The sequence below is a fragment of the Haliotis cracherodii genome, unplaced genomic scaffold (genome assembly GCF_022045235.1).
Source record: "Haliotis cracherodii isolate W230 unplaced genomic scaffold, xgHalCrac1.p SCAF_26, whole genome shotgun sequence".
Lineage (NCBI taxonomy): Eukaryota > Metazoa > Mollusca > Gastropoda > Lepetellida > Haliotidae > Haliotis > Haliotis cracherodii.
Genome location: NW_027266282.1, coordinates 2,671,949 through 2,697,133, shown reverse-complemented (window position 1 = coordinate 2,697,133; position 25,185 = coordinate 2,671,949). Strand labels below are relative to the sequence as shown.

Below are 25,185 nucleotides of genomic sequence, written 5' to 3'. Positions count from 1 at the left end.
CCAATCAGTGTTTATGCAAAAATGCGTAAAACAAATATTGCCTCCAGCCTCCAAGTTTATTTAGCTGTCCTTGCAGACGGTAGCCCAGTCTCTAGTCACGCTCAGTTGCGTTGCGTATCATCCGGGTACTCACGGGGGAAAAAACAATAACAAAGGCAACAACCATTCCGGGGAATTGCGTTAGATCAGTGTCCCTTTAACTATGCCTGAGCTTGCGCTGGTCGAGGTATAGCAGATATACTGTATAAATAATTAAATATTAGTTCTAGAGATACTATAGGCTTTCTTGAAGTTATCTAACACCACCTTATTTGTCTTCAAACCCATATTTGAGAACAAATAAGGTGGCGTTAGATTACTCCAACCATATATATAGAGAGAGAGCGATAGAGAGAGAATTTCGGGCTATAATGACACTATCTGTCTGTCTGTCTATCTCTCTATCCAGACTCAACTATCTATCTATCTATCTATCTATCTATCTATCTATCTATCTATCCAGACTCCATTATTTACAGACTGCAGTCATATAGCTTGAATATTGCTGAGTGTTGCATTAAACAAACAAACAAACCAACAAACATAATATTTTCAGGTGAGTGCAGATTAAATTTGGGATTTCTGGATACACACTTATGTCATGTAAACATCAGTGTAAAACAACATGACAGATTTGACAGAACTGAGGTGGCGTCTGTAGTGAAATATGTCTTTGACTGCCGGAACATCACTGCACATTGTCCATGGGATGGTCACTGGACCGTACTACGAAACTGGGCCAGGCACTGCAAGAAGAGCAGACAAAACTCCCTCAAACTGTCATTGGGAGATTGATTTGGACAATGTCACGCCATATAAATGAATGTTTGACCAATTATGGGGGCATGATCAATTATTAATGAAATTGTGTTAAACACTCTTCTCGAGTATATGAGAGAACAGCCAAGACTTTAGGAATGGTTTATACTGCTGTGTTTAATATTGTCAACATACAGAACAGTACTGTAGATTCAAGGACCCTCTCATCAATATAAAAAAACAGGGTGGAAGAAGAAAGTTGACTCCTTTTCTAAGTCTGTAATCCACAGAGCTTTACACAAACTATATGCACGGAAGGTTGCACCTCAGTGAAAGAAGTATGAAATGAAATAAAGGGCACAATTAATGTGTCGAGAACAACATTGACCATAGCATTACTTGAGATAAGGTTTTAAGTATACCAAGAGGGGAGATAGTCATGACTTGTTTCGTGAACAAACTTCCATTGCAAAACCACTGTAAAGTACCAAACAGTGCTCTCATAACATAGAACATTACAGAAATTACAGTAAGTTTCTACAATATACTATCATGGTCCGGAGGTTTACACACCACACTAGCATCTAAATATAGAATCTTCCTGATGACTGATGACTGTCCAAACACTATGCAATGAGCGTCTTCCAAGTCCCAACACCGCCACAATCACTGTTACACAATCCAATACGCTGCCATGTGACACCATAACCATCACCCAATACATCATCTCTGTTGTTGTTTGTTAGTGTGTGTGTGTGCGTGCTTGCGTGCGTGTGTATAGATAGTTGTTCGGTAGTTCAGTAGTTGTAAAATGTTTGCTGGAAACATACCTCCAATTAGGTGCCTAGCAACCTTTTCTTGTCATAAGGAATCAAGCATTTGATATCCTGGGGGGGGGGGGGGGGGATTTTGTGTGGGGACTGGATGTAGTGGGGACTGTAGCTTCAGTTGCAAACCAGATATTTTTTTTTTCTAATCTATTTCATGTATTTTTTTGTGTGTCTGAATATTTTTTTGGAAAAAGCAGTATGCTTTAATGTATTTTTCATTCATTTCTTTTCAACAGCCTGAAGCATAATTATATTTTTCATGACATAGTTTTCCTAAAAAATTTACCCTCACATAGACTTAAGCATGAGCGGAGACCTTCCCACAGCACAGCATAGCATGATTTTTGAAAATACAACAGGAAATGTGTCCCATAATCTTAACTAACTTCAGCAAAATATGACAAAATATTACGTCTCTGTTGACACCAAGTTTATCAGGGCTTGATATATAGACTAGAAGGGCACAAGTGCAGCATGTTATTGAAAAGTGAAACCTGATATTTTTGTCTACATGCATTACATGCATGTCAAAATGTTTCCAATTTGTGACTGACTAAACCTTTATTGTCAACACAACATCAATCTTTGAACACAATCAATACCTCTGTGCTTTGCCATGATATTACCGTATTACCATACTACATCACTGATCCCTGTGTAATGTGTATTGCCTTCTGACATCATCAAACTGTGGGTACTTCAAGGTAATGCTCTGTACAGTAGCTTCATCGATCACTGAAGTTGACCACAGAATCATGTTGTGATATTTGCCTCATTATAACTGTAACAATAAGTACTGTAACAATCAGTACTGTAACAATAAGTACTGTAGCAATAAGTACTGTAACAATCAGTACTGTAACAATCAGTACTGTAGCAATAAGTACTGTAACAATCAGTACTGTAACAATCAGTACTGTAACAATAAATACTGTAGCAATAAGTACTGTAACAATCAGTACTGTAACAATAAGTACTGTAACAATCAGTACTGTAACAATAAATACTGTAACAATCAGTACTGTAACAATCAGTACTGTAACAATAAATACAGTAACAATCAGTACTGTAACAATCAGTACTGTAGCAATAAGTGCTGTAATAATCAGTACTGTAACAATCAGTACTGTAACAATCAGTACTGTAACAATAAATACTGTAACAATCAGTACTGTAACAATCAGTACAGTGTACAAGTCATGACAGTCATCAGAGAGCTGAGATTTTATTTATTTAGATCAATGAATGAAAACAGGCTGGGACCATGGTACATCCTGGTTTGTCTGGTGCAGCTGGGTTTTCATGTCTCCGTGCACCTGGTGCAAGTTAAATAAAGTCCTGAATTTATTGTGTGTATGGTGTGGGTAATTCTTGAAATATCAGATATGGTTTTGTATTGCAAGATGTCTTGTAACTAAAGTTTCCGATATGTTGGTGAGTTTTGTACTCTTTAACGATCAGTTACTCGTTCAGTTATCAAATCCCTTAAATTGAGTTCTGTTCATTCTCAAACTCATAATGTTGAGACAAAACAAACGCCATCCATCAGAACCAGTTTCGATCACATTCATTTCGCGAAGTGGTGTGATCAACAGTCTCGTTAGTAGAGGTGAAAGTTGATGCAGTTAATGCTATCTCTGTAGGCCTGATGCCGTCGACAGTCCAGTTCACTGGATTTCCATCACTGCAGAGGTAATCAAATAACAATGCATTATCAGTGCTGTAAAATTAAAAAAATTAATCAGTGAAGTGAAAGATATGCATTTATATGTGTAATTGATGAATATATAATTACATAAAATGTACTGAAAAGTAGGAAACTGGACGACTGAGTGTGTCACTTTTGCCTGCATATGATCAATTAATATATTTCAGTAACTATTCACTTGGCTTGAAAAACTCCCCCATTAATCATCACAAATTTTCACGAGAACTTTTGACATGTTGCATCAACAGGAGGCTCACTCTTCGTTCATCCTATCAAATGTGCAATAAAAATCACATTTTCCCCGAAATATTTGATCAACAAACAATATGATCATGGGACTACTATGGGATGAACCCCCAAACGTACTGAATTTGATGAACTATGTCTTTACACAGTACATGAATGGAGTAGCACATTCAGGCCCAGACAAGGTCAAGCCGCATTGCACTTGTGATGAACCGTCACGTAGGCAGTGTCTCCCTGTCATTATTGCGGTAAACTTTCAAATAAATGACTTGCATTTTAGTATTTAAATACAATTATAACTGAACATATAAAGAGGCTGTACATGATGCTGATATCTCAAATAAGAAATAAACGAGAAGTGGGAGTTGTTTATCATAACATAAAACACTGCAGGGAGAAGAAGCCACTCGGGGCTGTGCCCTGCATTAGTTTACTGTATTTGCCTTTGGAAATGTCTCCTGAATTTGCCAGACTAAGAGCTGGCGTGATTCACGTTATGACATTACATCTTGTTGTGTTCATTACATTTTGGTGCTGTTTAGTATTTAAACTGTTGACAACATATCCATGTGAGTTGGTAATGGTGTGTGGTAGTACCGGTACACCAGTATATTGTGGTACAAATCTTCAGCAATACGTATTGAGATACGTTTGTAAATGTTGCAATATATTGGGGCAAATATGAATAAGTATATTTATGTGTTCCTAATCGATATGGAGATGGAAAATAGTATCTTTCTGATACAACTTGCCTCTGATGACCTTTTTATCAATTAGCGTGTGCACATCACGACTATCAAGCTCCTCACAGAGATAGCCCATTCACGGAGCTCTCTACACCGACAATATAACGAAGATGTCTCTCGCTGGGAAGGAGCCTGATGGTATCTGACATTAATACAGCGGATAACTCTGATTAACTCATGAAAATGTAAATTGGCAATATATTGCAATACGTATCACAATTAGGAGATAAATATACTGTGTTTTCAATGTAGAGCTAGGTTACCTGTAGATTTAACTCCGCTAAATTAAAATTTCAAGGAAAAAATTTAGCACGGTTAAATCTACAGGTAACCTAGCTCTACATTGAAAACACAGTATGTTTATCTCCATTCTACCATGACTAAATAAAATGCAAACTCTTTGGTGTTAGCAAATATACTGAGTGAAGCGGCATGGGTTGAGTTCAGTGTTTTGAGTGGGTTATCGATCTGAATTACGGAATCACCTAACAAAATATGCTGCTGTATATACTCAAGCAGTTTGTTTACACCGTAATACTTCACTCGAACATATGACAGGCATTGAAAACATATAAGCACAGCAACTTCGTAAGCTTACATGAGGTGGGCATCCCTAAAGAAAACAAAGCAAGCTTTGCAAGGCTTTCGCTCTACATCGCACGTCACTATTATGACGTCATATCGCTCATTGTGTCGCGAAAGATATGACTTCAAGGTCGTATATAGAAAAGCGCCAAAATTTCAAGCTTTCTGTTGTCTCCAGAACGTAAATACATTCCCTTTGTTGATTTCTGTCATGTTTTTCTGCACGAAATGTATTGCCACACATCCTTTGAATATTGTAGTAACCACATCTGTGCATTTTGTAACCTGTAATTGTAGATATAGTTATTTAAATATGCCTACCGACAATGACTGAAAATAGTATTATTCTATGAATATTAGCTTCCGCGGTGATGCCGCCGTCAAAACAGCTGTTTCAATCAGAGGGGGTTTATTGTGATTTAATAGCCTCTGATTGACCAATCAGAATCGAGTAAATTCCCAATTCATGGTAGAATACATTTTCAAAACCTTTACATTTTTTCATCTTTTTTTGTGACTGATGCTGTTGCAATTTGAAATGTGTTTTGACTGAATACTGTAGTACTTTATAACTCTGGGAACAATACAAATTCATAAAGAAATATATTCTTTGTTCTTTCTTTGTTTGTTGTTTAACACCACATTTAGCAATATTCCAGCTATATGTAAATAATGGAATCTTGAACAGACAATACAGCAATTGACATCATCAGCATATGCCTTTAACATTTACAGCTTAATAACTCAGTCAAGTGAGTCACATATCAACATGATCAATGTCTGATTCAAGATTGTCAGTGTCATATGGCAATAAATTTAGCAAATATACAGCTGAGGTTGTCAGGAACCTGTGGCAATACAGTGTGTTATGGTGATAGCTTCATACTATGTTTTCCATATGTATTGGCCATGTAGTGGTATATATGTTTCATACGAGAGGACAGCATAAATTACAGAGTAATACCTTTGAAACTTCTCTGAGATGTCGTGTACTAAAACATCCACGTACCCATGGAAACAAGCATCACAACATTTTGTATAGCAACTACACTGAAGGCTCGGGAACGTAAGATATTACCGTATATCGCTGTGTATAAGGCGACCCCACGTATTAGACGACCCCCCTGTACACGCCTTAAAAATCAACCCAAAATCCTATACTCCGTGTATAAGGCGACCTGGAATGAAACACATCACAAGTCTGACTGATATACCGGTAGAAGATTTAACATGCGCTTGCCGACTGTAGCGTATTTCGCACACGGACATCACAAGTTAGTTAGTTAGTTACTTTGGAGATTTAACGTGCGCTTTCCGACTGGTGTGTATTTCGCACACATCACAAGCGCGCACACAAACCTTATATATGCAATAAAAATATGTTTATCTTGCGGTTTTTTTTTCTACAATGATAGGTCGCGTGTGTAACTCCAGCACACGTTGCCATTTTGTGTTTACACGGTACGACACCAAATTGGTGCCCGTAAAATAAAATTCATTTATGAAGTAATAACATATAAGAGACAATGGTGAGTAATTTAATTTTAGGTACGAAAAACTCGCCTTATACACAGCGATATATGGTATGTTTTTTTGCAATTTTATCAACAATGACTAAGAAGTGCATATTTTCATTCAGGTTAGCTAGAAATACAATGTGATTTTAACACCATGAACATATTAATGAGTTTATGGTTGATGGTTTATAAAGAAATCAAATGTTAACAGACGGAGAAAGCATTTCAGAATATTGGTCTTGGTACATGACTGAAACATTTGTGAGTTACTGAGATTAGAAGCCAGTGTGATACCCCTCATTCCATGGAGATGGGGGTGGGTGTTCACCATGTGTGACCTGGCTGGCTGGCTGCTGCATCCTTGTGGCATGATGACAACCACGAGGTGACCAGAATCAAAGTCAAATAAGTCACCATGATCTACCGGTACCTTATTGCAGAGCTTATACCAGCGTTCACTCCCTCAATCATCCTATTTTCCCAGTAACATACACACATCAGTGTGCAACAAGACACATTCTTATCTTTGCCAATCTGCTGTAGTAATGTATCCCAACTGCGTGGATCGATGCTCATGATGTCAATCACTGGATTGTCTGGTCCAGACTTGATTAGTTACAGACCGTCGTCATATAGCTGAAATATTGCTGAGTGCGGTGTTAAACAACAAAGGAACAAACGAAATAATGTAGCAAGTGATAATAATGACACATAATATAGTTTGGTTTTTTCACACTCCCAGTAGCAGCTGAACACCAAAAAAAAGAAATCTTTTGGCTTTTGATTTGAATGTATTTAAATTGACATGCTGATTATATTTAATTTACATATCTCATGCAATAATATACAAAGAATGAGGAATATTTAGGTGGATTTGCATGATTTTTTATTTCATCTATCCAAATAAACTAAAGAACATTGGCACCGAAATGTAGCTCACAGGGCTGTGTATTGACCTGGATTTTGTACTGCAATATATCGCCATACTTTGACCTGTATTGTGATACATATGATATGGCATAGAATACAGTAAATCAGAAAAAAATGATAAAGATTATCTACTCTAGCATTGACATTTGGATAAGTGACGTTCAACTGTAGTTACAAATGTGGGCCTAGACTTTTCAAGACGGGCTAGTCACATGCCCGCCTGACTTGATGGATACGGTTGGTTGGTTTGTTGTTTTACGCTGCACTCAGCAATATTCCAGCTCTATGACGGCGATCTGTAAATAATCGAGTCTGGACAAGACAATCCAGTCATTGACATCATGAGCATCGATCCACGTAATAGGGATCGATGACATGCTTCAACAGAGTCAGTGAGCCTGACCACCCGATCCTGCTAGTTGCCTCTTATGACAAACTTAGTCGCCTTTCAGGGCAAGAATCATCTTCCCGAGGCAAGGGAGTTAACTGACTTCAAAAGTCCAGTTTCCACCCTTGCCGAACTAGGCTGGAATTCCTGGGCTCGATCGTAGCGCCACCAGTGGCTACTATGAGTTATGTCCCTTCTAAACTTCTCTTTTGGACCAATCAAATGCCACCTCTGGCATCACTTGCATTTGCTTCAAACCAAAATGAAGCGCTCAGTCAAAACGATCTAATCGAAAATCAAGATCTATATTGTGATAAAACGGGTCTTACTTCGCGAAGTGCATCAAATCATGTGAACAACATTTTGATCTCATTGTGCGATTTTTATTGGACTATGCATCGACTCGTTAGTCCAGCCAAAATGTAACTCCATAATACCAGCCTAATTCGGCAAGGGTGGAAACTGGACTTTTATAGTCAGTTAACTCCCTTGCCTCGGGAAGATGGGCAAGAATGGGTTGATGAAGACTTATTCTACCCCGGATCTTCACGGGTCGGCTTGTTGGAAGTGAAGCCCATAACTGATGGAGACAAACCAAGAGGCTTCAGTAAATCTCATAAAATCCCATTTGAAAGTATTTTAACCACATATTAACATGATTAACAGACCCGTGAAGATCTGGGGTAGAATAGGTCTTCAGCAACCCTTACTTGCTGTAAAAGGTGACAGTGCTTGTCGTAAGAGGCAACTTACGGGATCGGGTGGTCAGACTCGCTGCATGTTATCGTATCCCAATTGCGTGGATCGATGATCATGATGTCAATCACATGATTGTCTGGTTCAGACTAAACAACAAACAAACTATAACAAGCCTATTAACATACTTTAAAAAAATACTTTAAATGTCTGTGTACACATTTTCATAATGTCGTAGGCATACATTTCACCAGGTGATTAGTGTTTGATTGTGTACTGCTAGAAATGACTTCTAGAAATGGGGAAGGGACACATAGAATTATTAACTTTGGTGGAAAGTTAATATGTTTTCAGTTTTCAGGTGTACCATAAGTCAAGATGGCTGACAGTACCTCGAAGACAAAGAAGAAAGTGGTGCTTGCATACAGCGGGGGTTTAGACACCTCCTGCATCCTGGCCTGGCTGATAGAGGAGGGCTACGAGGTCATCGCATACTTGGTAAGTAACAGACCACCTGGCTGATAGAGGAGGGCTACGAGGTCATCGCATACTTGGTAAGTAACAGACCGCCTGGCTGATAGAGGAGGGCTACGAGGTCATCGCATACTTGGTAAGTAACAGACCACCTGGCTGATAGAGGAGGGCTACGAGGTCATTGCATACTTGGTAAGTAACAGACCACCTGGCTGATAGAGGAGGGCTACGAGGTCATCGCATACTTGGTAAGTAACAGACCGCCTGGCTGATAGAGGAGGGCTACGAGGTCATCGCATACTTGGTAAGTAACAGACCACCTGGCTGATAGAGGAGGGCTACGAGGTCATCGCATACTTGGTAAGTAACAGACCGCCTGGCTGATAGAGGAGGGCTACGAGGTCATCGCATACTTGGTAAGTAACAGACCGCCTGGCTGATAGAGGAGGGCTACGAGGTCATCGCATACTTGGTAAGTAACAGACCACCTGGCTGATAGAGGAGGGCTACGAGGTCATCGCATACTTGGTAAGTAACAGACCGCCTGGCTGATAGAGGAGGGCTACGAGGTCATCGCATACTTGGTAAGTAACAGACCACCTGGCTGATAGAGGAGGGCTACGAGGTCATCGCATACTTGGTAAGTAACAGACCGCCTGGCTGATAGAGGAGGGCTACGAGGTCATCGCATACTTGGTAAGTAACAGACCGCCTGGCTGATAGAGGAGGGCTACGAGGTCATCGCATACTTGGTAAGTAACAGACCACCTGGCTGATAGAGGAGGGCTACGAGGTCATCGCATACTTGGTAAGTAACAGACCGCCTGGCTGATAGAGGAGGGCTACGAGGTCATCGCATACTTGGTAAGTAACAGACCGCCTGGCTGATAGAGGAGGGCTACGAGGTCATTGCATACTTGGTAAGTAACAGACCGTCAGGCTGATATGCATTCTTGGTAAGTAATTCAGACCGCCTGGCTGATATATAAGGGCAAGGAGGTCATTGCATACTTAATAACAGCTACGAGATCTTCACATACTTGGTAAGTAACACAGACCGCCTGGCTGATATATAAGGGCAAGGAGGTCATTGCATACTTAATAACAGCTACGAGATCTTCACATACTTGGTAAGTAACACAGACCGCCTGGCTGATATATAAGGGCAAGGAGGTCATTGCATACTTAATAACAGCTACGAGATCTTCGCATACTTGGTAAGTAACACAGACCGCCTGGCTGATATATAAGGGCAAGGAGGTCATTGCATACTTAATAACAGCTACGAGATCTTCACATACTTGGTAACACAGACCACCTGGCTGATATATAAGGGCTACGGGTTATTGCATACCTAATAAGGGCTACGAGAACATCTCATACTTGGTAAGTATCACAGACCATCTAGCTTCTCAACCACTCACTGTTATAATGGTAATTTTTATGATAGTTAACCGATGACCAAACTGTTATCACTCTTGTCAACTCATTCTATTTTGTGAACACAGGCCAACATAGGACAGGAAGAGGACTATGACGCTGTGAAAGCTAAAGCTATCAAGTTTGGAGCTACAAAGGTAAACACTTTGTATTTGGATTGTAGTTAGTACACTCCCATGCATGAATTTGACAACTGCTTCTGCTGCAAGTGATCCTGTAGAAACTACTCACAGTTTACCCATATTAGAGTGAGTGAGTGAGAATTGTTTTACGCCGCTTTTAGCAATATTCCAGCAATATCATGACAGGGAACACCAGAAATAGGCTTCACGCATTGTACCCATGTAGGGAATCAAACCCAGGTCTTCGGCGTGACGAGCGAACGCTTTAACCACTTGGCTGCCCAACCGCCCCTACCCATCTTAGAAAATATCTTACCATGGACATCTTGCTAATTGCAATGGGGAATTCTTTTGGTGATTTTCATGAGAAGGTGAGTGATTAAAGTCGAGATAAACAAATAGCTCACTAGACTGTTTGTGGTCACTACTTTCTCAAACTGTATAAATGTTCACAACAATTGTTATATACTATCTATACAATGTTGCCATGCCTTGTTTATATTTTGGTAAAATTCAGGTTATTGTCAAGCAAGTTTATTTCATTGTCGCTTTGAAAGGCACACTATGTCTCTACAAGCAGAACACTGGTTTTGTGTGGTGTGTACATCAGAGGTCAAGGTCATCTGGTCCTTCTGGTTGAAAGTGGTTGTATCCTTCTTTGCCATATGCCATGGTTCTTGCTCTGGGGATGTCTGGTTAGTCATTCATTGCTTTGATTATGTTATATTGATATATTTCATTGATGTGATAATGAATGATAATATGTTTCTCAAACAAGTACTGGGTACACACACAGGGTGATGTTAAACATGATGGTCTACTTGTCATACAAGTACAGGGTACACACACAGGGTGATGTTAAACATGATGGTCTACTTGTCATACAAGTACTGGGTACATACACAGGGTGATGTTAAACATGATGGTCTACTTGTTATACAAGTACTGGGTACACACACAGGTTGATGTTAAACATGATGGTCTACTTGTTATACAAGTACTGGGTACATACATAGGGTGATGTTTAACATGATGGTCTACTTGTCATACAAGTACTGGGTACACACACAGGGTGATGTTAAACATGATGGTCTACTTGTCATACAAGTACAGGGTACATACATAGGGTGATGTTTAACATGATGGTCTACTTGTCATACAAGTACTGGGTACACACACAGGGTGATGTTAAACATGATGGTCTACTTGTCATACAAGTAAATGGTACATACATAGGGTGATGTTTAACATGATGGTCTACTTGTCATACAAGTACAGGGTACACACACAGGGTGATGTTAAACATGATGGTCTACTTGTCATACAAGTACTGGGTACACACACAGGGTGATGTTAAACATGATGGTCTACTTGTTATACAAGTACTGGGTACACACACAGGGTGATGTTAAACATGATGCTCTACTTGTTATACAAGTACTGGGTACACACACAGGGTGATGTTAAACATGATGGTCTACTTGTCATACAAGTACAGGGTACATACACAGGGTGATGTTTAACATGATGCTCTACTTGTTATACAAGTACTGGGTACACACACAGGGTGATGTTAAACATGATGGTCTACTTGTCATACAAGTACAGGGTACACACACAGGGTGATGTTAAACATGATGGTCTACTTGTCATACAAGTACTGGGTACATACACAGGGTGATGTTAAACATGATGGTCTACTTGTTATACAAGTACTGGGTACACACACAGGGTGATGTTAAACATGATGGTCTACTTGTTATACAAGTACTGGGTACATACATAGGGTGATGTTTAACATGATGGTCTACTTGTCATACAAGTACTGGGTACACACACAGGGTGATGTTAAACATGATGGTCTACTTGTCATACAAGTACAGGGTACATACATAGGGTGATGTTTAACATGATGGTCTACTTGTCATACAAGTACTGGGTACACACACAGGGTGATGTTAAACATGATGGTCTACTTGTCATACAAGTACAGGGTACATACATAGGGTGATGTTTAACATGATGGTCTACTTGTCATACAAGTACAGGGTACACACACAGGGTGATGTTAAACATGATGGTCTACTTGTCATACAAGTACTGGGTACACACACAGGGTGATGTTAAACATGATGGTCTACTTGTCGTACAAGTACTGGGTACATACATAGGGTGATGTTTAACATGATGGTCTACTTGTTATACAAGTACTGGGTACATACACAGGGTGATGTTTAACATGATGGTCTACTTGTCGTACAAGTACTGGGTACATACATAGGGTGATGTTTAACATGATGGTCTACTTGTCATACAAGTACTGGGTACACACACAGGGTGATGTTAAACATGATGGTCTACTTGTTATACAAGTACTGGGTACATACACAGGGTGATGTTTAACATGATGCTCTACTTGTTATACAAGTACTGGGTACATACATAGGGTGATGTTTAACATGATGGTCTACTTGTCATACAAGTACAGGGTACATACATAGGGTGATGTTTAACATGATGGTCTACTTGTTATACAAGTACAGGGTACATACATAGGGTGATGTTTAACATGATGGTCTACTTGTCATACAAGTACTGGGTACACACACAGGGTGATGTTAAACATGATGGTCTACTTGTTATACAAGTACTGGGTACATACATAGGGTGATGTTTAACATGATGGTCTACTTGTTATACAAGTACTGGGTACACACACAGGGTGATGTTAAACATGATGGTCTACTTGTTATACAAGTACTGGGTACATACACAGGGTGATGTTTAACATGATGGTCTACTTGTTATACAAGTACTGGGTACACACACAGGGTGATGTTAAACATGATGGTCACCAATATGGTGAGGATTGAGTGAAACTGTGAAGCCAGTGAGGGGTTGACAGTGTGCTGCCGGGGGCCAGTTTGTTCTTCAGTCACTTTGCATTGCACACGGTATCCCTGACACCACCGTTCAGTCGGATGTCGTAAATCTGCAGCATCTGGGGATGTACTGGAGGGAGCTGCCAGTTTAGGGTTATTTCGTAAACTTCCTTGCAATTATTATCAGCACATTACTCGCGACTTGGCCCACAGTCACATAATCACTTACTGTCAAACGTAAATTCATCGCTGTAACAAGGTCAAACTTCCTTACTTGGCTTAATGAAATCAGCGTCAATTTGCATTAAGAGCATGCTGCTGTCAATTGGCTTTGCTGTATTATGTGAATTTCATAGGAAGGAGGGTGTTTGTGTGGGCTGGGAGGCAGAGTGAAATCCCCCATCTCATACAGGATCAATACACAAGCTAATCTCATTTCATGGCGGTTGACTGTGACTGAAATAGATGTGCCAGCAGTCTAGAACGGCTGATACAGCATGGTGGTGTTACCAGAGCAATTATTTGTTCATTTCATGGCAGCCTGAATGTCAAGTGACTCTGCTTGAGACGAAATCAGACTCAGTCATGAAGCTACTTGAAATTATATCTTTCTTGCTTGTGAATCTATATAAAGTTGTTGAAAGAGTTATAAACAGTTGGTTAATTATGCAAGGAGTTGGTATGTCCTTGACATAATTTAATGTTAATACAGAACAGTCAACTGTCATCAAATGGCAGATGAAGGCTGGGTCTAGTCCTGCACCATGACCATGGAATATATTTATTTTATGAAAAAAATAATAATCTAGAAATGCATACAAAAGCAAGTCTAGCTCTATTCCACGTGAAATCAGCATAGGGAATTTTTTATTTTATTTTTAGAGTCAAGAAGGATTTTGTGTAATATAAGATTCCAGAGACTAAATGTTAGTCTAGGCTGGGGCAGATGTATCTAGTTGGACAGGACCTGCTTCTCAAAGTGACACAGGCGGATGGGTAGCCTAGTGGTTAAAGTGTTTGCTCATCTGGGTTTGACCTGGGTTTGATTCTCGACATGGGTACAATGTATGAAGCCCATTTCTGGTTTCCCCGCCGTGATATTGCTGGAATATTGCTAAAAGTGGTGTAAAACCATACTCACTCACCCCCATGTGTGTCCAGTCATCCAGGAAGTCAGATGATGGCCAAGACACGCAGCTATGAGAGATGATAATGGCAATGAATCTGACAACTGCTGGATAACACTGCACACACTCTCGCCATGTTCAATACCACACTCTTTGGTTTTGTGGTTCACAGAGCTTACCAATTAGCTTGGATTGGGCAGAATACAAATTGGCACAAATTAGCTAACTTTGTCCCATGTATGTGGTGATATCACACAGTGATTGGGAAGGAAATTTCCTTCATGGGCCTATGGCCAAATGTTTACATATGTATGGGCAATTGTTTTGCAGGTATGGGCTATTCATTTTCCTATATGGGCCATATAAGACCGGTTTATCCCTTTCATTCTTAATCTTGAACTTCAAACAATAACGTGTCATTTCATTAACAAATATTGCTGTGCCGCCTTACAATTGAAACTACAGTCGTCCCTCGCAATAATGCCCTTCACAATGCCGCCGACTTGCTTAAACCATGGGATAATCAATAGCTCCCATAAATATCATTATTTTCCCCTCAAATTCATGTCTTTATGTTATCGGAAAAAGCATGTCAACAAATGACTACTGAATTAAGAAATTCGGCTTCGTCTGCAAATTTTTTAGTAGATCCATAGAATATTAGTTTCATGGTCCTGTGGCAGATTGGCCCAACTCACTATTTAATTTACATAAACCACGATCACTTTACCAATATTGCCTTGAAATGAACCTTTGTTGCCAGAGAATGGATACAGCTATCAATTTATAAATGTCATACTTTGACTTATTAAGAGGTCATATTGGTTGCATCTTGACTGTTATTTGTCAGCATAATGTTTTTTTGCAATTGAAACAGCAAAACCGCAGGAAGCCTCAACAGTTACTTGTCAAACTGTTACGTACATGAACATTATCGGTCATGTCAGGTTGAATATCATTCGTGGTCAACTCGTGTCATCTTGCAGGTGATGGAAAGGGGCGAGTGGTGACGATGGAAGAAAATACGGTGTAACCAAACCAACATGCCATATAAAGAATAGCATGGAGTAAATGCAGGATGTAACCAGTTATAATCAACGTAATTGGAACATTTTCAGAATACGTAAAAAACCCAACAACTTTGTATAAATGAGTACTGTAGCGTAAACCAAGATGGTGGCAAATCGGTGTTTCATTGGTCTTGATGATGAAATTGAATTTGGTATTGCGACGTGTATGTAAACAGTATTGTGTTGTATTTTTATTAAATAAAAATGTGTTTGAAGTGATATTATTCTGTTAAACTCACATGGATTATGCTTGAGATTGCATGGATGTCTGCCTACATACCATCAACAGTGAAATATTGTATTCATTACCTTGGCCAAGTGTGTGATGGGAATTCCCAACTCCCAAAAGTTATAAAAGGCAAGTAATAAATAAAATACTAAAGGTGCTCCCATGTAATACCAATTTTATTAAACAAGTGAATGGTTCTGGTGTCTAACAAGCAAAAACGAGTTGGATACCAGAGCTATTCGCACATTTCCTAAATTAATATTACAAGGGAGTTTGTTAAGTATTCTACAGGCGTGTGGTGGTTGGTTCCCACTCCAAGCAATGACCCATGTACATGGATGTGGTGATTAGATACAGCAGCGAGCAGTGTCCTTTTTATGTCACGGGTGATAAAATTATTTAATGGTTTGTGACGTAAATGTATGAAATCTTGGAAAGTGTATGGACAGTAAACATGAACTATTAGAGCATGACTGGTGGAGCACTGATTTCTAAAGGTTTATTGGAATATAGACACAACATATTTCAGTTTTCAAAGTATGATAAGAACTGGAAGGATCATCTCCTCGAAGCAATTGTGAACACTGCCTACATCAAAGTCTAGTTTTCACCCTTGTCATTTCAAGCTTTTAAGAGCTTTTACTAAAGCACATATTGATAGTTCACTTAGAGAACGCTTTACAAAATCAACACCCAGGTTCCGAAAATGTGGTCTCTGGTATGGCCACAATCATAGCCTATTGAATTTGCACTAAAATTATTCCAAAAATTAAGCAACGACAACTATTTTAGAAGCGCTTTAAAGTTTTCAGTCAACTAAGAAATGTCTTCAGTGTGGCATTGAGTCATGTTGTTTGTCTGTCGGGGAGGAAATTTCAAATGCTTTTGTGATCTGATCAACCAGGTTGATGCTGTTATGGTAGTAATGTATGTAAAGCCATTTGAATTAAGAACAGCGATATGACTGGAAGTTGGATTGGACTACTCTGGGTGTGTCGCCTAGTGACAATCGAGCCAAGAAAAGTCGTCTTGAAATGGCCAGGGTGGAACTTAGGCCAGGGGACAGTCTTGGCTTGGGAAGACTCCTTGTGAAAGTACATGTATATATGAGCCTTGTTTTGACAAATGTTGCTTGAATAATAGAGTTTTTAGAAATACGCATTCAAATGATCATAATTGTTAAGGTTCTAAGTCTTGTTACAAAAGTGATATCACTTACATAACTTACATAAAATGCAAACTTATTGATGAGAACTGTTTACAGAATGTTTCCAGAATGTTCAAGTGTATTAGCTTGGTCAGGGGCATCAATATGATACGTTGGTCATGTTTTTGTCCTTCAGTATCAGTTCAGAATATGGATTGAAGGAAGTCAGAGGCAAATTTTACTAAATGGTAAATTTGCGAAGTACATACAGCACCTCAATATGTTTCTGGTGTTGACTAAAGTTGTTGTTTTTTCTTTGACAAGTTGACTGAAGCTAGTTATTTACTTATTCTACTTATTCGATACCTAAACAATTTTTGTTCTCAGGAATCAAATGATGCTATACAAAATACAAAGAGGAGTCATCTCAGACCCAACATAGATTTGATTCCATTAAAGTTTAGTTTTCAAATTTTGATTATTTGCAGGCAATAAATCAGAGTTTCAAAATTAGGACTTGCAACATCTTTTATCAGAATGTGAGTCATTATGTTGAAATGCCTACTGATCGGGTTTGAGAAAGAAGTGTTCTCAGCAAAGTTATTGCACATGTATTACATAGATTCGATACGGCTGGTAGACCAAAAAGAATGCAAAATTCAGAAATGTCAAGGTAAGACATTTTGACTTCCAGTATGCAGTAGAACTTCATAAAGAAGCATTGTTGATGTGACCAGACTGGAAGTGGAGACTTTACCAGATCTTGATTTAAGGAACTTGTTTCAACTGGCCACAAAACAAAACCACTGGTTGCACCCTGGTCCTGGTATCAAAGGCGAAACAGTGTCACATATATCAATGATCAATGACCTATTGCTGTTAAACATAACAGGAACATGTGCACATTATCTTGAAGTACCCACTTTTTGTTGACATCAAGCCCAATTACGGTAAATTACACCCAACACAGGGATTAGTGATGTATTGTGGAATACAAAGCTAACAGATTTTGAGTGTTTTCAAAGATTGATTTTTTGTGGACAAGTAAGGGTTAGTCTGACATAAATTTGAAATCTATTGACATGTGCTTGGTGCATCGGGGCATAAATATCACGTTGCATTTTACAATAATTGGTTGCACTGGTGCATGAATTATGAGCTAAATTGATATCCCTGTTGACTCATGTCTACATTGTAATGTAAGGTGTCATTATTGGTCTCAACATATTGTGCCCGCCTCTGTAGTCTGGTGGTGGAACGTCGGCCCTGAAAGTGGAAGACCCAGGGTTCGATCCCCAGCCGCATCAAACTGCGCTTGGCAGTAAGGGGCTAAAACAAGGACTGGTCGGCGCGGAGTCAGTATACTGTGTCTGAGTGGGGGTATTCATGTTAAACTGCGGCATAGTCTCTTAGTGGACCAGCACTATAAAGTAGTCTGGACTAGTACAAGCAGACACAAATACACTCACACGCATGCACATCACTATTATTACGCAATATTCTTGGATGCGACGTTAAGCTCCACTTTACCTCACCTCAAACTATTGCTTTACTTTCAGATGATAGTTCCTGACCTACAGAAGGAGTTTGTAGAGGAGTTTATCTGGCCAGCTGTAAGATCTAATGCTCTCTACGAGGACCGATACCTGCTGGGTACAGCCTTAGCTCGGCCCCTGATAGCCCGGTGAGTTGATATACACACCTGCTGGGTGGGGCCTTAGCTCGGACTCTGATAGCCCGGTGAGTTGATACACACACCTGCTGGGTACAGCCTTAACTGGACCACTGATAGCCTGGTGAGTTGATACACACACCTGCTGGGTAGGGCCTTAACTGGACCATTGATAGCCCGGTGAGTTGATACACACACCTGCTGGGTAGGGCCTTAACTCTGCCACTGATAGCCTGGTGAGTTGATACACACACCTGCTGGGTAGGGCCTTAACTGGACCACTGATAGCCCAGTGAGTTGATACACACACCTCCTGGGTAGGGCCTTAACTGGACCACTGATAGCCCGGTGAGTTGATACACACACCTGCTGGGTATGACCTTAACTGGACCACTGATAGCCCAGTGAGTTGATACAGACACCTGCTGGGTAGGGCCTTAGCTCGGCCTCTGATAGCCCGGTGAGTTGATACACACACCTCCTAGGTATGGCCTTAACTGGACCACTGATAGCCCAGTGAGTTGATACACACACCTGCTGGGTAGGGCCTTACCTCGGCCTCTGATAGCCTGGTGAGTTGATACACACACCTGCTGGGTATGGCCTTAACTGGACCACTGATAGCCCAGTGTGTTGATACAGACACCTGCTGGGTGCAGCCTTAACTCGGCCTCTGATAGCCCGGTGAGTTGATACACACACCTGCTGGGTAGGGCCTTAACTTGACCACTGATAGCCAGGTGAGTTAATACAGACACCTGCTGGGTATGACCTTGACTGGACCACTGATAGCCCAGTGAGTTGATACACACACCTGCTGGGTAGGGCCTTAGCTCGGCCTCTGATAGCCCGGTAAGATAATAAAGACACCTGCTGGGTATGGCCTTAACTGGACCACTGATAGCCCGGTGAGTTAATACAGACACCTTCTGGGTAGGGCCTTAACTTGACCACTGATAGCCCGGTGAGTTAATACAGACACCTGCTGGGTATGGCCTTAACTGGACCACTGATAGCCCGGCGAGTTAATACAGACACCTGCTGGGTAGGGCCTTAGCTCTGCCTCTGATAGCCCGGTGAGTTGATACACACACCTGCTGGGTAGGGCCTTAACTGGACCACTGATAGCCCGGTGAGTTAATACAGACACCTGCTGGGTATGTCTATGTCACATACCGCAGTGCTGTGATGCACACACAAGTGTATATATACTATCTCTGTGTCACATGCCACAGTGCTGTGATGCACACACAAGTGTATATAAACTTTCTCTGTGTCACATGCCACAGTGCTGTGATGCACACACAAGTGTATATATACTATCTCTGTGTCACATGCCACAGTGCTGTGATGCACACACAAGTGTATATAACTATCTCTATGTCACATGCCACAGTGCTGTGATGCATACACAAGTGTATATAACTATCTCTGTGCCACCTGCCACAGTGCTGTGATGCACACATAAGTGTATATAACTATCTCTATGTCACATGCCACAGTGCTATGGTGAAGATTGCCCAAGAGGAGAAGGCCGAGTTTGTTGCCCATGGAGCGACTGGGAAAGGGAACGACCAGATTAGGTTTGAGCTGGGAGCCTACGCACTTCACCCCAGCATACAGGTGTGTAACCCTTACATGTAACTCTTGGCTAAAGGTATCATTTTGTTTGTTTGGTGGGAAGCATTTACTTTTCTCCACTGGAATTTCATTTTTAAAGACAAAGAACGAACAATTTAATCCCTGGATGATCCGCAGTTTCTCACTTTGGACAATAATAAGTAATTGGTTTTATCTTCTGTTGAGTATTTTAATCACTCTCATTAAAATCAGAGTTTAGTGCTTGCTACAATTACACAAAGATCTGAGGACATTATCCCATTACAGGACATGCCCTGATTGATCGGATGAAAGGGCCTTAGAGGTCGCGAGAGTGAAAGTCTGAATGTAGGATGAGGCCCTCCGAATGACAGTCACAGGCTGTACCGCAAGAGATTCTCCATAGCCTTTGGGAAGTACTGCCACACAATGACAGTCATAGGCTGTACAGGAAGACTCTCCATAGCCTGTGGGAAGTACTGCCACACAATGACAGTCATAGGCTGTACCGGAAGAGACTCTCCATAGCCTGTGGGAAGTACTGCCACACAATGACAGTCATAGGCTGTAACAGAAGAGACTCTCCATAGCCTGTGGGAAGTACTGCCACACAATGACAGTCATAGGCTGTAACAGAAGAGACTCTCCATAGCCTTTTGGAAGTACTGCCACACAATGACAGTCATAGGCTGTACCGGAAGAGAGACTCCATAGCCTGTGGGAAGTACTGCCACACAATGACAGTCATAGGCTGTACAGGAAGAGACTCTCCATAGCCTGTGGGAAGTACTGCCACACAATGACAGTCATAGGCTGTACCGGAAGAGACTCTCCATAGCCTGTGGGAAGTACTGCCACACAATGACAGTCATAGGCTGTACCGGAAGAGACTCTCCATAGCCTGTGGGAAGTACTGCCACACAATGACAGTCACAGGCTGTAACAGAAGAGACTCTATAGCCTGTGGGAAGTACTGCCACACAATGACAGTCACAGGCTGTAACAGAAGAGACTCTCCATAGCCTGTGGGAAGTACTGCCACACAATGACAGTCATAGGCTGTACCGGAAGAGACTCTCCATAGCCTGTGGGAAGTACTGCCACACAATGACAGTCATAGGCTGTAACAGAAGAGACTCTATAGCCTGTGGGAAGTACTGCCACACAATGACAGTCATAGGCTGTAACAGAAGAGACTCTCCATAGCCTGTGAGAAGTACTGCCACACAATGATAATCATAGGCTGTACCGGAAGAGACTCTCCATAGCCTGTGAGAAGTACTGCCACACAATGACAGTCATAGGCTGTACCGAAAGAGACTCTCCATAGCCTGTGGGAAGTACTGCCACACAATGACAGTCATAGGCTGTAACAGAAGAGACTCTCCATAGCCTGTGAGAAGTACTGCCACACAATGACAGTCATAGGCTGTAACAGAAGAGACTCTCCATAGCCTGTGAGAAGTACTGCCACACAATGACAGTCATAGGCTGTACCGGAAGAGACTTTCCATAGTCTGTGGGAAGTACTGCCACACAATGACAGTCACAGGCTGTAACGGAAGAGACTCTCCATAGCCTTTTGGAAGTACTGCCACACAATGACAGTCATAGGCTGTACCGAAAGAGACTCTCCATAGCCTGTGGGAAGTACTGCCACACAATGACAGTCATAGGCTGTACAGGAAGAGACTCTCCATAGCCTGTGGGAAGTACTGCCACACAATGATAGTCATAGGCTGTACCGGAAGAGACTCTCCATAGCCTGTGGGAAGTACTGCCACACAATGACAGTCATAGGCTGTAAGGGAAGAGAGACTCCATAGCCTGTGAGAAGTACTGCCACACAATGACAGTCATAGGCTGTAACGGAAGAGACTCTCCATAGCCTGTGAGATGTACTGCCACACAATGACAGTCATAGGCTGTAAGGGAAGAGAGACTCCATAGCCTGTGGGAAGTACTGCCACACAATGACAGTCATAGGCTGTAACGGAAGAGACTCTCCATAGCCTGTGGGAAGTACTGCCACACAATGACAGTCATAGGCTGTACAGGAAGAGAGACTCCATAGCCTGTGAGAAGTACTGCCACACAATGACAGTCATAGGCTGTACAGGAAGAGACTCTCCATAGCCTGTGAGAAGTACTGCCACACAATGACAGTCATAGGCTGTACAGGAAGAGAGACTCCATAGCCTGTGGGAAGTACTGCCACACAATGACAGTCACAGGCTGTAACAGAAGAGAGACTCCATAGCCTGTGGGAAGTACTGCCACACAATGACAGTCATAGGCTGTACCGGAAGAGACTCTCCATAGCCTGTGGGAAGTACTGCCACACAATGACAGTCATAGGCTGTAACAGAAGAGACTCTCCATAGCCTGTGGGAAGTACTGCCACACAATGACAGTCATAGGCTGTACAGGAAGAGACTCCCCATAGCCTGTGGGAAGTACTGCCACACAATGACAGTCATAGGCTGTACCGGAAGAGACTCTCCATAGCCTGTGGGAAGTACTGCCACACAATGACAGTCACAGGCTGTAACAGAAGAGACTCTCCATAGCCTGTGGGAAGTACTGCCACACAATCTCAGCCATCCATTAGACATTCAAAATTTTTTTTTGTTTTGTTGATTTTTGAAATAGTTAACTGAGAATATTTTTCAAAGCGTAGCCCAGCACTGAAGTTGCAATTTTGAAACTATTTCTGTAAAACTTGAGAAAAGTTATTTCTGATTGTCTGATTAATGTCAACTTCCTCATTTCATTGTTCGGTCATAGTTCGCAGAAGGTAGTTCTGACGTGACCTGTTATGTCCACAGGTCTTTGTGTACCGGTTGAGAGATTGAGCATTTTAATAAGACTACTTTCTTGTTGTTAGGTGATATCTCCATGGCGACTGCCCGAGTTTTACAAGAGGTTCCCTGGGAGGAAGGACCTGTTTGAATATGCAGAGGTAATTTTGCCACTTGGCCATGGATCTCTCACAGACGCATATAAGCGATTACCTATTTTGATCGCTCAAAATGAAAACAGAATGAAAATCCTGTTGTTTCCCAATGGTATGTGTGTGTCTCATGATAACTGAGAATTGTTGTTTTGTCCATTACATTGTCAGTTTACAGTGACAAGCAGTAAGACTTTCACCACCATGCCATTTGTCTGGGTTTTTGTTTCAGCAAAAAGGCATCCCATTACCTGTGACACCCAAGTCCCCCTGGAGTATGGATGCCAACATGATGCACATAAGGTGATGGCTGCAGGGGTAGAACTGGGGACACAGGTAGGGGGTAGGGGCACTGGGTGCTACAATGTAAGTACAGCATCGGACATAGTCACCAGGTGGGGTGGATAAGTAAGGCTGGGGACATAGATACTGGGTGGAGTAAGTGAGGCTGGGGACATATATACTGGGTGGAGTAAGTAAGTCTGAAGACATAGTTACTGGGTGGAGTAAGTGAGGCTGAAGACATAGATACTGGGTGGAGTAAGTAAGTCAGGGGACATAGATACTGGGTGGAGTAAGTGAGGCTGGGGACATATATACTGAGTGGAGTAAGTAAGTCTGAAGACATAGATACTGGGTGGAGTAAGTGAGGCTGGGGACATATATACTGGGTGGAGTAAGTGAGGCTGGGGACATATATACTGGGTGGAGTAAGTAAGTCTGAAGACATAGATACTGGGTGGAGTAAGTGAGGCTGGGGACATATATACTGGGTGGAGTAAGTAAGGCTGAAGACATAGATACTGGGTGGAGTAAGTGAGGCTGGGGACATATATACTGGGTGGAGTAAGTGAGGCTGGGGACATAGATACTGGGTGGAGTAAGTGAGGCTGGGGACATAGATACTGGGTGGAGTAAGTGAGGCTGAAGACATAGTTACTGGGTGGAGTAAGTGAAGCTGAAGACATAGATACTGGGTGGAGTAAGTGAGGCTGGGGACATAGATACTGGGTGGATAAGTAAGGCTGGGGACATAGATACTGGGTGGAGTAAGTAAGTCAGGGGACATAGATACTGGGTGGAGTAAGTGAGGCTGAAGACATAGATACTGGGTGGAGTAAGTGAGGCTGGGGACATAGATACTGGGTGGAGTAAGTGAGGCTGGGGACATAGATACTGGGTGGAGTAAGTGAGGCTGAAGACATAGATACTGGGTGGAGTAAGTAAGTCAGGGGACATAGATACTGGGTGGAGTAAGTGAGGCTGAAGACATAGATACTGGGTGGAGTAAGTGAGGCTGAAGACATAGATACTGGGTGGAGTAAGTGAGGCTGGGGACATAGATACTGGGTGGAGTAAGTAAGTCAGGGGACATAGATACTGGGTGGAGTAAGTAAGTCAGGGGACATAGATACTGGGTGGAGTAAGTAAGTCAGGGGACATAGATACTGGGTGGAGTAAGTGAGGCTGGGGACATAGATACTGGGTGGAGTAAGTGAGTCAGGGGACATAGATACTGGGTGGAGTAAGTGAGGCTGGGGACATAGATACTGGGTGGAGTAAGTAAGTCAGGGGACATAGATACTGGGTGGAGTAAGTGAGGCTGGGGACATAGATACTGGGTGGAGTAAGTGAGGCTGAAGACATAGATACTGGGTGGAGTAAGTAAGTCAGGGGACATAGATACTGGGTGGAGTAAGTAAGTCAGGGGACATAGATACTGGGTGGAGTAAGTGAGGCTGGGGACATAGATACTGGGTGGAGTAAGTAAGTCAGGGGACATAGATACTGGGTGGAGTAAGTAAGTCAGGGGACATAGATACTGGGTGGAGTAAGTGAGGCTGAAGACATAGATACTGGGTGGAGTAAGTGAGGCTGAAGACATAGATACTGGGTGGAGTAAGTAAGGCTGGGGACATAGATACTGGGTGGAGTAAGTGAGGCTGAAGACATAGATACTGGGTGGAGTAAGTGAGGCTGAAGACATAGATACTGGGTGGAGTAAGTAAGTCAGGGGACATAGATA

The 25,185-nt window shown here is 41.7% G+C and overlaps 1 protein-coding gene across 5 annotated transcripts in view; it reads left to right on the top strand.

Annotated features, from left to right (window-relative positions):
* LOC139472958 (argininosuccinate synthase-like) overlaps nucleotides 1–25,185 on the top strand; it is a 48,255-nt gene that overhangs the window by 2,496 nt on the left and 20,574 nt on the right. The window contains exons 2-8 of one of the 5 annotated variants that reach the window (XM_071255432.1): nucleotides 8,799–8,927; nucleotides 9,096–9,110; nucleotides 10,427–10,495; nucleotides 18,495–18,619; nucleotides 20,110–20,230; nucleotides 23,094–23,168; nucleotides 23,392–23,462. In XM_071255432.1, coding sequence (XP_071111533.1) covers nucleotides 8,823–8,927; nucleotides 9,096–9,110; nucleotides 10,427–10,495; nucleotides 18,495–18,619; nucleotides 20,110–20,230; nucleotides 23,094–23,168; nucleotides 23,392–23,462 — 581 coding nt within the window. In that variant the 5' untranslated portion in view covers nucleotides 8,799–8,822. Of the gene's footprint in view, nucleotides 1–8,798; nucleotides 8,943–9,095; nucleotides 9,111–9,746; nucleotides 9,783–9,804; nucleotides 9,839–10,131; nucleotides 10,136–10,426; nucleotides 10,496–18,494; nucleotides 18,620–20,109; nucleotides 20,231–23,093; nucleotides 23,169–23,391; nucleotides 23,463–25,185 lie in introns of those variants that run through there. The other 4 variants (XM_071255430.1, XM_071255433.1, XM_071255434.1 and 1 more) reach the window with 4 other exon arrangements.